Here is a 12,224-nt window from a genome sequence, read left to right as displayed (position 1 = left end):
TGTCTACAAAAGTTTAGAGTTGGAATTGATTAGAATAGTTGGAGTTAGACTGGGGTTCAAAGACGTCGACGAAGACAATCTTTCTACTGTCTTTGATAGATGAAGACGACGATCTTCGTCTATTGAAGTGGAAGGTAGGTTTATTTGGCTTCCTCCAAGTTCGTACGAATTCAGATCTTTGTCTTGGTTCAGAGATATTTTGGAGTGGGGGAGATTTGACTTTGAGAGGCTAGGAAGATTCATGAGAGCTCAGAGAGTATAGATAGGCCTCAAAACGGCGTAGGTGTAGTCACTAGTCAGCTAGGGTTCTAAAGGAATTTATAGCTTCTTCAAACGATGTGTTTCGGACTTCAATAAAAACGACGTGGCTTTGTAATTATTTCAAAAATAAATAAAAGTTGGGTCAGGTCTAAAAAAGTTGGAAATCTGCAAGGGCTTTTTGGTCTCTGACTTCGACTTCTGCTGGAAATTAGACCCCGCCTCTGCCTACCGTTAGAAGTCGACCTAAAGCAGGTCAAAAACCAGGTTGAGAACCGGGAAATCTAGTGGTTTATACCGCCCTAAATTCAATGTCATTTTTGCTCATCTTTTAGTTGTGCCGCTGCTCAACTCCGTATGAGGCAGTGCAAACAATCTATTTGGTCCTATAGTCCCCGATCACTTCTCTGGAGGCTGGAGATGGAGAAGTCCACGGAATGAGAGAGCTCGAGTGGCTTTCAGATAACATTAATCACTGGCTTGCCTAATGAGATGTCAATCATCCATTAGGAGCTTCCTCACAAGTTTTGATGTGGGGAGAGGATCTCTGAAAATGGCATTCGTATTCTTTACCCCTCATTCCAACTTAGTGGCTTCTTAAATCCAGGCCAGATGTAGAAGTTGTCGACATGGGTGCATGAAGCGGCCTCCATTTTCAAAAGGGAGCGCACCTGCTAATATGCAGAGGCAACAGGAGATGGGAAGGATTTGCATGCGTCGCCTACATCCCTTATACTTTTGCCCGTGGAAACAAAAAAATATGTATTTACATTCTCTGCTTGCAGCATCAATCTATACCCCTTCACAGACCAATAAGAGCTTCTCAAATTTTCCTAGGCATTCCTAGGCAACGTTTTGTAACCTCCTCTAATGGTATTAAAACCAAATCTTCAAATTGCAAGTATAATTATACAACTTAATAGATAAAAGAGAAAATTCTATGGACTCCCATACTCTCAAGTACACACTTCTTAACTCCTAACGTGGCAGTAAAATCCAAATTTAATAATGATCTAGCCTAAATTTATTGGTGATTTTTAGTGCCATGACAAGTAGCATGCACTTGGGAGTTTGTCGCATTTTTCTTATTAGATAAAAGCATCACAAATTCTACTCTATTATATCTATTTAATTATAATCTGTTATTCCTTACAATGAGCGTAGAGAAGTTGTTCCAATTACGTCTGCTGTCGACACAATAATAAATATGTTAATAGAAAAAGTCAATCGTTGATACAAATGTCAGCCTGCATGGAGAGAGCAGCCTTCTTTCGGTGATTTGTCAGCTAACCTCGCTTTACAGGCCTTTGAACATATGATTTATTGGGGTCTTCTGTCTTAAGCTTTGGAGGTCGAATTTCACCCTTCTTCCCCTGCAAATGCACATAATAAATAAGTCCATGCTTTCAGCCTTTCTCATTTGCTTTTCACGTGTGATATACAAAAACAGCCCAAAAAGATAAAATAAAAAAGTAGACACCATCTCACCTTCTTTCCACTCTTCATAAAATCTCTCCAGCTTGAAACCTGATGACCAAAACAAAAGGTAGATGAGCACACGGCCAAATTGCAGAAATATTTGCCAAGGAGAGAAAAAAAAAAGAAAAAAAAAATGTAAAGTTTGTCAAAGAACAACACATGGAGTTATAATAGTCAACAATTGCATAGCATCATCAACATAAATTTCGAACTCCAACCACGAGATTATGGAGAGCTAAATAATGTTTTATTGAAAATTTCAGCATAACGCAACATGTTGGGGTTTATGCACATGGTAGCAAATTCAGACACGCCTTCATCGGACAAGTTCATAATCAAAAGGCATTCATATATTAAAAAGTTGAAGAGTTCTATTGGAAAGCCAAATAAAATAATTAAAACATAGCCAAAATGTTAAGAATACATATAGTCAGCTCGGGTTCTTCCATTTTTGGAAGTAGAAACGAAGGCATTCTTTGTCTACTTAGGAGTTCCACCCTTTTACACGAACTACACAAAATGAATATCATGAATACAAAATGCATGAAGGCTAACATGTAATGCAGAGCACAATAATATGGAAAGAAGTCAACGAACTAACCGATATGCTTACAAAATAATAAGTTTGTAAAATATTGGTTAGACGGTAATGAAACCAAGAGCAGTATTATGCAATTTGTGCTTTTGCACCAAGGCTGTGTGCCAGATTGAAGGTGGTTTCAGGAGACATTAAAAGAGAGATGGAAACAAACCCTCTGTTCTCTTGTTCCTTCCCACTGCTCTTCATGCTCACGCTTTCTCTTCCACATCTCTTTTGTTTCTTCTTCATCCTTCTTCAATCTACCTTCCTCTTCCGATATCTGAAACGATGAGAAAGGAAGAAAGATCATGAGAATATGAAGCCAAAAATGAAAACAGCCAATAGAAACAAGGAAATAACAGAGCTTTCAGCATACCCTCATCTGCATTTTTCTCCTTCGCCATTCCTGTTGTGTTAAGATTTCTCGAACCTTCAATTTCAGCTCCTGCTGGAACTCCTCTGACTGTTCATACATTTGCTCATATTTTCCCTTAAGCACACCAAAGAGCATAAGTTAATAGGTTATGTCAGAAGCCTTGGATTGGGAAGGGCAATATATTACGGAAAATATTACTGCCTAATGTCAGGAACGACCACCCCTCTTCCCCACCAATATATATACAAAACCCCACCACAACCAATTAGAGGGGTTAAAATAAAAAGCACCAAGACAAAACAATAAAATATACTACAGTAACAATCATTAAGTTAAAAACAGAAAAAAAAAAACCCAGCATGCAAAGAATGACCAGTAGTGGAAAGAAGGCATTCTGAATATTAAAATACTCAATGCACTACCCCCCTCCTCTCGTATCAGAGACGTGCATAAGAGTACGGACTTTCACATAATTATCTGACAACCTCATCCGTGAAGCTTCTTTTTAGATTCTCAACAGAAGAACTCACATTGGAAATATGAGAAATAATATAAATCAAGTATATGGATAAGGAAAACTCTGCATACCTCTTCAACCAATGACTTAATTTTAGAAGCTGTATCTTTCTTTAGCTGCTTCTTCCTCTTTATTCTAAGTTCCTCTGCAGTTCACATTAGATTAAGAATGAGCTAAAGAGGAAAATGGAGGGAAATGTAAGAATCCTGAGAAAAAGGGTGATAAAAGTATGTACACGCAGAAGATTTCTCCTATTTCGACAGAGGTTAGATTTGCTATGAAGTTAAATCATTAAAACTTTAGTACCAACCTTTAGCTGCATTCACTTGGCTAAGAATATAATCTCTTTCCTGTTCATCAAGTAAGAGTTGTTGGGCTTTTGCCAATGCTGCTCACAAGTCAACAATCCAATGTTGGTGAATAGTCAATTTTCAATTTAATATAAAAATACATAAAACTTTCTGTGTTTAGTATCCATATTCCTCCACAACATAAAAGTAACCATAGCATAATGAAAAGTGGCAAGTGAAACAAACTATTGTGATGTCAACATGCACATACATAGAAGAAAGAACCCGATCCTACCAGTTCATACAGTAATAACATGATGCCAAAGAAATTTTTACACATCTATTCTCTTTCAAATGTGATAATGTGTTCAATGAATCATGACAAACCTAAGAAAGCATCAGTTATGTCTAAGACCCGCAATGGTATCAATGAGGTCATCCTTCATTTTCTTGATAAGTAATTCATCTTATTAGAAAGTGTTGTGGGGTGCAATCTAAGTACACAAGAAAGACACAATTAGGGAGAAGAACACAAATCTAAAAATTCTAAAAAATTATTGAAGCAAGAACTGTTGTAAACAACCATCTAAATATAAAGAGATTTGAGCAAAATAGCTTTTAACTCTAATGTAGTTCTCTCACAATCTTCAGAATTTCAAATATTGCATTCCCTCCAAATGCACCTTACTAAGCACAGTGGAGCCATCCTCCAAATTGTTATATTGCGGTGTCTTCCAAATTGACCTTTCCAACTAGCCTACAGCGCCACCATCTGTTGGGGGAATGACCCACTCTATCTCAAAAATACGAAAAATTGAAACCTACAAATCTCTAGCCATTTCGCAGTGGAGAAGAAGGTGATATGTAGTTTTCCTGCTCTTTTGGCACATGCAACACTAATCCATCACAATGACATGCCACTTTCTCAAGTTGTCCAAAGTTAAAATCTTTCCTAACACTGCCGTCCATATAAAGAATGCCACTTTTGAGCGAGCCTTATTTCTCCAGATACTCTTCCAAGGAAAGGGAGAACCAGCAGGGGGATTAAGCGCATGATAAAATTATTTAACCTCAAATGACCGCCTTTTGAAAGGGGATCCAACAAATTTTATCCTTGCCACCTCGTCTCAACTTGAGAGAGTGCACAAGATTAAAGAACGAAGTGACCAACTCCATCTCCAAATCATGCACTGATCTAAGAAAAGTGACATTTCACTGTAATGAGTCGTTTGAAAACTGCACATGATTCGCCATTGAAGCCTCTTTACAACGAGCAATACTAAACAAGACTGGAAAAGTGGTCTTCAAGGTCTAAGCTCCACACCACAAATTATGCCAAAACTTGATCTTAGACCCATCTCACACCTTAACTCTTAAAAATTTCGAGAAGTCCCCCAACCCCCTCCAAATGTTTTTCCACACCCCTACCCCGAGGATCCAAAGACCGCATTGGGACACCACCTTCCCCACAAGCTGGCATATTTAACTTCCACCACCGACCTCCACAAAGCCTTCCTCTCCGTGGCATAACGTCATAATCACTTTCCTCAAAGAGCTCGATTAAACAAAAGCGAGTTTCTAACCCCCAAAATGCCTGAAAAGATTGGAATGCAAATCCCAAACACAGCTTCTGTCATGAATTCCTATAATATAACATTCTTTGGGAAAAAGGTAACATAGCACTCATTGTTTAACCCCCTTGTCCCCTTATAATCCTATCTTTCCTATCTTTTGCAAAGCTAATTCCTACTACCAAATCTAAATCCCTTTTCCTGATCATAATAAATCTTAAATCCATAAGTTCCCCTAACCCTCATCCCACCACAAATACACATAGGAAAATTCCCTACCCCTACACTAGTTTGTATCAGAGCAAATATCCTAAAGTGAGATTCTTGCTGAAAATTTCTTCCTAGTTCATGACACCAACTAATGCGGATTTGGATTCTAAGTTAAAGGCTTTTTCTCAAGATCATGAAGGAACTAAGAAGACTGTACACTATGAGTTCAAGGGTGTGTTTAATGGAAAAAAAGCTGGAACAATGCTACTATACAAGAGACTTTGGATAGGCTGCCACCATTATGTTGGGAAAAACTCTAGCTGGAACTTGGAGTTGGATTCCTCTTTATTAGGCCCGAGTTTATCCCCACCATTGTTGGCAAACATTGCACCATTCCCCCTCCAAAGTCTCATGGATTCAGCCCAGTCAATTGGCTGCCACATTGATCTCAGTTGGATAAATTGGTTTTCAAGCATCATGATGCTATGTTCAGTGAAGGAACTCAGCCTTACCATCCACCACAAGTTAGACTAAAAGGAAGAGCCTAAGGAACACATGACAAAGACAAGGGAGCGATGGAACAAGATGGACACACTTTTGAATTTGAATACGTCAAGACCAAGTTAGTCTTGAAATGGTTTTATCAGGTCTTCAGTTTACTGGTCAAACTAGGAGTTTCAATCCTAGTTGGTTAAAGAGTCCATATAAAATACTTCACAAACTCAAGTAAATTCAATTTGTAGGTAATGGAATATTCAGTATTTAGTTATTGAAAGCATGTGTGCCTAGAGTGTTCTCTCTCTTCAATCTCTCTTCTTTTGTCTACATGCCAACAGCCCCTAACTCCTCTCTTATCCTTCCATTTTTCAAGCCTAGAGCATAGCTTTTCCTTCATATACTTGAAGCATCAAAACCCTAATTTTCCTGTAACCTTTAGCAACTAATAGCCTATCAAATTCCTTAGAATCCCAAACACAGCCACTTTCCAGAATTTCTGCAACCTATCATTCTTTATTTCAACCAATTTTTCCCTTCAAAACCCTATCTCTTCCAAACATATTCCTTTCTGTAAACCCTAAAGCCTTTTCCTCATAATTATTAAATCCAAAATCCACACATTTTTTAAACCCTAAGCCCACCACAAGCACAGTTGTAGATTTTCCCTATATCTACACTACATCACTTGGTCTTTGGTTCCAATCTTACCAATCAAAAATGTCTGGCCAGAAAACATGAAGAAAATAATGCCATCAGGCTACACAATTCACTGCTGCTATCATATTCCTCATCATGCAGTCCTTCAATTTCTATGCCTAGCCTGCCCGATTATTTCCAAGTTCTTGCAAATAGTTGGGCCCTATCCAATAAAATATAGAAACAGATGAAACTCTCAGAAACAAATGATTGATGGAAGCGAATACACAAGCAGCATATGGATAATTATTCTAATACGTCTCTTGAATGGAAGCGATCAGAAAACCTACTACCTAGAATCAAATTGTTTATTATAGAAACTTTGTCAACTATAGCTGTCCATGTAAAGAAAACTAATACAGATGGGCTCAGAACCAGATACTTCATGACATTGATGAAAGTAACCAAATGGGTGTGAGCCTGCAGGAGGAAATATAGTTTTACAGTAGAGAACCTGCACCATTGATCTTCTCCAAAAATCTGACTTAGAAAGCACTCTAAAGCTATAAAGATGTTCTGATGAATCTTTACCAAAAGTTACTGAGAGTTCTATTGAAAGGCTGCACAGAATATCACTCTGCAACCTCACTGGATAATGGTCATCCTTTGCCCTTCCCACATGGTAAAGGTCTGCACATATCCCATTACGCGAAGCACCTTTCCAAAATATCCATATTCTGCAGCTGTGTAACACACCTACATGCTGAAACTACACTAATTTTACCAAAAATAAGTCCCACCATATTACTCCACAGATTTCTTCTCCTCCTTAGATCTCTATATTTACTTTAGTGGCAGGATTATGCTCAACACCTAATGATATCATCTAAAAAGGAATAAAAGTTGGAAAATCAATTAACAAAGTGCTGGCTAAAGTTTACCACCCTACCACCCCAATATAAACAGCTACCTTCTAAACCACTCAATCCAATCCAGAAATCTAAAAGACTCAAACTAGATTAAAAAAAGAATTGGAAATTCAAGGGCCACCAGCTGTTTCTCTCTTTATAGCCCATACCTGAGGCCCATTCCATTATGTTTAAAACACAAAACTCCTTTAAGTTTGGATTTGTCAAGATTTGGCTCACAAGTTTAACACAGGTTAAAAATCTTAGCATGAAGCTTACAACCCTCAACTATCAGCCAGCATCAGTGGATAGCAACATGTAATTAGCAAATCACAGATGTGTAAGTAAAGCAGTCTCTCATCCTGCAACAAAAGCATCCAGGAAAAAATCACTTTTTTTCTCATTTTAATTGTTGCGTTTAGCACAAAAGCAGGAACAGAGAACAATCAAAATGAGTTATATGCTATAAAATTCTTTATCAAAAAGGAAAAGAAAAGAGTACTTATCAGAAAATATACATAATTCATTATTGTACCTAACATGGTAATAAGTTCTCTCTCAAGTTTAGATTTATAAATGCACAGAAATGTTTTGGACAAGATTCCCTATATGCCATAGAAATTTTACAAAGAGATAAGTAGTTGACATATACACCCATATTTGGTCCCACTATAATACCTCCAAATGCCTCTTTTGCTTGTGGATGCTTGCATTTATCAGGATGGACCAGCAAAGATAACTACAGATGTTTAACATTAAAAATGTCATTAAATTTTGATTTAATAATATAAATAAATGATCCAATTTCATTTGAATGAAGGATTTACCTTACGGTACTGCTTTTTAACATCGTCTGCGGATGACTCAAATGGTAGCCTTAGATACTCAAATGGATTTAACTTGAAGCAGGAGAGGATCCTAAGGATTTAAGAAAGTAAGAGATTAATCAAAGCATAGTATAATATGATGGAGTGAGAAGATCATAATTAACAATCAAGCATGTAAATATAATTTAAGGGGGAAAAACAACAAACATAAGCATGAATACAATGACAAGAAGGATGGTGTAACATCCCAGTCCTGCATTGGGAAGATGATAAGTCCAACATTGGTTCTTTACTAGGTGAGGCTGAGCTTTAAAAGCACTTCTAGGGAGCTCCAATTGCAACTTGACTAGTCCTTTTGAAGTGATAATGCAAATGTGGCTAATGCTTTCCTTAGGTCGTTACAGATGGAAAATTACAACATGTTAAGATTATTCCTAGATGAGGACAGTAGAAGCAATTTGCTTATTCCTTCAAAATCCTAATAATGAGAACCCCCCAAATAAAACAAGAAATGACCTCCCAGAGATACCCCAATGAACAATGCTTCTAATCAAACATTCTCACATTCTCTTAAGCCAAAATCACAAAAATAGTTGCTACAAGAGCACACAACCACAAATCATTTTGTGCTACCTTCCCTATCTTGAGGCACACCACACAGCTGACAAGTACCAAATATAACAATCATTTCCATATCAGAAGATACATGAATTTAATTGTCGAAGCTTATATTGAACCTAACACACATATTAAAGCAAAGGGCTTTAGGAGTCATAAGATGCTTGTATGTTTATATGGAGTGTCATGCGTCCTTTCACAAGCTATTTCCCAGGTGCTTTCGAAATGTAGTAATCAAACTGCCTTTTTATGCTCTTTATTTGAAGGACAGCGGGTTTGGCTCTATAAAATATTATCTTTTGTTGATGTATTATTTTTGTCATTTTGTCTTCTTATGGGAGCGCCTCTCTTGTGTACTTGAGTGGCACTCCCTTTGCATCTCCTTTAATGACTTTACTAAAAACAAATGCAAATAGATATTCAGACCGTTATACTAGTACATGTAAACAGCAAAGAATTGGTGCAATACAGAAGAGTAACTATTGACAGCAAACCAACGTGGTCAATCTTGTCTGGACAAAGTTTAATCCCAATGAGTAGGATGACTTTTAACCAGTGCATTGACTGAAGGATTTCCATCATTCATCTGCCCCTTACTCATTCCTCACCTGAATTTTACCTTCATTCTGCACAAATTTGAAATGCAGTAGGCTAAGGACAGTCCACTCACTGCTTAGGTACTTATTTATATACCAGTCAACTGAGTGCTTTTATTCAAATGTTATAGTGTTTCATTCTCTTTGCCATTTTCAGGAGAAAATGAAGGACTAGGGGCCCTAAAACAGGCATTTGCAAGATTTTTTTTTTGTCACCCAAAATGGCCTTTAGGGTAACAATTATTGATAAGAAGCCATTGTAGTTTTGTTGCATACAATTAAGATGTCAAGCTTGCTGGGGTTTCAGGCAGTATTATTTCGTTCAACCCATTGTAGCACCCTTATTTGGGAAAATGAAGATTTAACCCAATGTTCTCTTTTCCCTATAGAGGAATTACACACACACATAAATATACACACAACCACTAAAACTAAAAGATCTCATGACCTCCCTCACTATCGTACTGTTTTGATAAGAAAAAGTACTTAACGAGGAAGACTTCTGCATTCTCGCTGATACACCATAATTATTATGCATATAACAAAATTTCTTTTAGTTCTATTTTTGTTTTTTTATTTGTTTAAACTTCCATGTTTCCTCTGTCACCTTGATGCTAATATTGTCTAACCTCATAATTATTATGTTCTTCAATATGAAGAACAAATCCAATCTCATCAAGACCTAATTCACGTCTATCAAGTCTCAACATGTAGCATAAACCGGACCCAACCCCCCCAAAAAAAGGAGAAAAAAAATCGTTCAATTAGGGGTTCGGCCAATTATTCAACATGTTTCAGCCTAGAAAAATATAATCCAATGACAAACCGAGATACAGCAATGAATAAAAAAAAAAAATCAGCTTAGGGATTCAGCCAACAGCATAAATTGAAAATCTCGCCGAATGCACAAAAATAAATAAATATGAAACACTAATTGCACATCAACCGCATCCAATAGATTAGCCGAAATACCATAATCAAATAACAAAGACGAAATCATAATTGTGCACAGAGAGAGAGAGAGAACCTGAGCACTTCGTTATCCCTCTCGACTTCGCTGACTTCGGCGTAGAAGTTCTTGAGAAGCAAATCATCATCGGTGGGTGTGCTTCCCATCCTTCGCCTTTGATTTACGCCTCTCTGTCTCTCTCTCTCTCTCTCACGTACACACTCTCTCTGACAGAAGCAACATAAACATTAAACACAGACAAATCTTTGTTTAGTTTCAATCCTTTCCAGTTTAAGACCAGACAAGCTCTTGTTGGGCTTGGGCTTGGGCTTGGGCTTGGGCCTGGGCCTAATTATTTCTATCTTTTTTTTTTCCTACTTCGATATTGAAATTGTGAGACCAAATCAAAAATGCTTTTGTTTATTGTGCATTGGTTATTTTTGGTAATCGCTGTAATCTTCATTATCATTAGAGTATGAGTAATGTTACAAGTCCTTGTAGAGTCATTTTAGGGTCTTCCCAAATGTGATGTACCTTTTAAAATTACTGTTAAATTTGAGACGTGATGTATTGAACTTTGATCTGTTTGTGATTTTAAAAGTCACATTACATTTGAGATGACTTCAGAAAGACTCTAGGAAAGCTTATAGCATTACTCTTATAGTATATATATATTGAGAAATTATTCTCACGTGATATAAAAGTGAAAATAACTTTAAGGGTTTAATATTTTTGGTTATTTGTTAGATAGCATCTTCTATACAGCTGTGGCAGAAAAGTGTGGTTTTCTGCCACTAATCAGAGGTTCCCACGTAAGCTTATCGTCCCAAGCTTACACTTACGAAAAAAATACAACCACGCCTGGTTATACCAAATTTAAGTTAAAAAATGAATTAATTTGTTTTCGAACAAAATTAAAATGGTAGTAAGAGACATGAGTTGGGGTGGCCAACAAGCCACCCATGGCCTGGGGGTGGCCGCGCATGGCCACCCCAGGCCATCTAGGGTGGCCGGCGAGCCACCCCTAAGCCATGGGGTGGCCGCGCGGGCAACCCTAGATGTAGGTGGGTGGCCAGCGAGGGGGAGGGAGTGGCCAGCGAGCCACCCTTTCAATTTTTTTTTTTTTTTCTTAAAAAAAAAAAAACATATTAAGTTTTTTTCTAATATTTGGTATTATTTGGTATATAATTAGGTGTTTTGATTTTTTTTTTTTTTTTTGTGTATCATATTTTATGCTGATGTGTCATACATTGATTAGTGAGTAGAAAAGTGGGCTTTTATGTCATGACCGTATTGAAAATATTCTCTATTTGTTAATGTTTTTGTTGTGAAAAAAAGAAAAGAAAAAAGGTGTGATATTCAAATGCACTTCAAGAACAGGTCCAAAACACCTTGATCGTAGTGATGATAGCAAGCAGGCTATTTGATCTAAAGACTTCAAGGCATTAATTTTCAAGTTTCAAAAAGGTTCAATTGAATAAGGTTGAACTAGAAGACTCACATAATGCTCAGATCGCAATGGCAATTGCAGTCATCGCATAACGTTCGATTGAAATGGTCATCAAGTCATATCCGAGGCACTCGATCGTGTCCCATTTGAATATTGTTATGCGAAAACTGTAGAATCCTAACTCACTTTCAAATGATATCACAGCAAACTGATTAAACTTCAGCATACTTCTTAAAAACTTTAGTTTTCTCAACCTTTATACAAGTATCATATGTCACGACTTCCGTATACATCCTGATGGGTTACGATTCATTGATATTGTTGATTTTTTGACATTGTTCTAAGCCTAAACAAGTCAAACTTTATCCTGATCGGACCTAAGCCCATTGGTTGGGTTGAACTTGAATTAAGTCTTGAACCCAATTCTGACGCAATTATAAGCCCAATATTTAAAGTACAAA

At 37.2% G+C, this 12,224-nt stretch overlaps 1 protein-coding gene across 1 annotated transcript; it reads right to left on the bottom strand.

The window, feature by feature from the left end:
* Positions 1 to 1,359: 1,359 nt before the first annotated feature.
* LOC132164038 (uncharacterized) lies at positions 1,360 to 10,561 on the bottom strand. The gene is made up of 9 exons (XM_059574443.1): positions 10,392 to 10,561; positions 8,151 to 8,241; positions 8,002 to 8,062; positions 3,521 to 3,598; positions 3,282 to 3,355; positions 2,694 to 2,807; positions 2,490 to 2,597; positions 1,747 to 1,785; positions 1,360 to 1,631 (listed from the first exon to the last, which is right to left on the bottom strand). The coding sequence occupies exons 1-9, from the start codon at positions 10,478 to 10,480 to the stop codon at positions 1,545 to 1,547; spliced, it is 741 nt and encodes a 246-aa protein (XP_059430426.1). The 5' UTR covers positions 10,481 to 10,561; the 3' UTR covers positions 1,360 to 1,544.
* Positions 10,562 to 12,224: the final 1,663 nt, after the last annotated feature.

Source organism: Corylus avellana, chromosome ca10 (assembly GCF_901000735.1).
Source record: "Corylus avellana chromosome ca10, CavTom2PMs-1.0".
Classification (NCBI taxonomy): domain Eukaryota; kingdom Viridiplantae; phylum Streptophyta; class Magnoliopsida; order Fagales; family Betulaceae; genus Corylus; species Corylus avellana.
Note: the sequence above shows the minus strand (reverse complement) of the source record. Positions and strands in the feature narration are given on the sequence as shown.

Excerpts from the sequence above, each read along its gene's own strand:
- LOC132164038 (XM_059574443.1), bottom strand. The coding sequence starts at position 10,480 with ATGGGAAGCACACCCACCGATGATGATTTGCTTCTCAAGAACTTCTAC. Across the intron at positions 3,599-8,001 it reads AGCAAAAGAGGCATTTGGAG|CATTGGCAAAAGCCCAACAA; the intron begins GTATTATAGTGG and ends ACTTGTGAGCAG. Across the intron at positions 2,808-3,281 it reads TTAAGTCATTGGTTGAAGAG|GGAAAATATGAGCAAATGTA; the intron begins GTATGCAGAGTT and ends GGTGTGCTTAAG.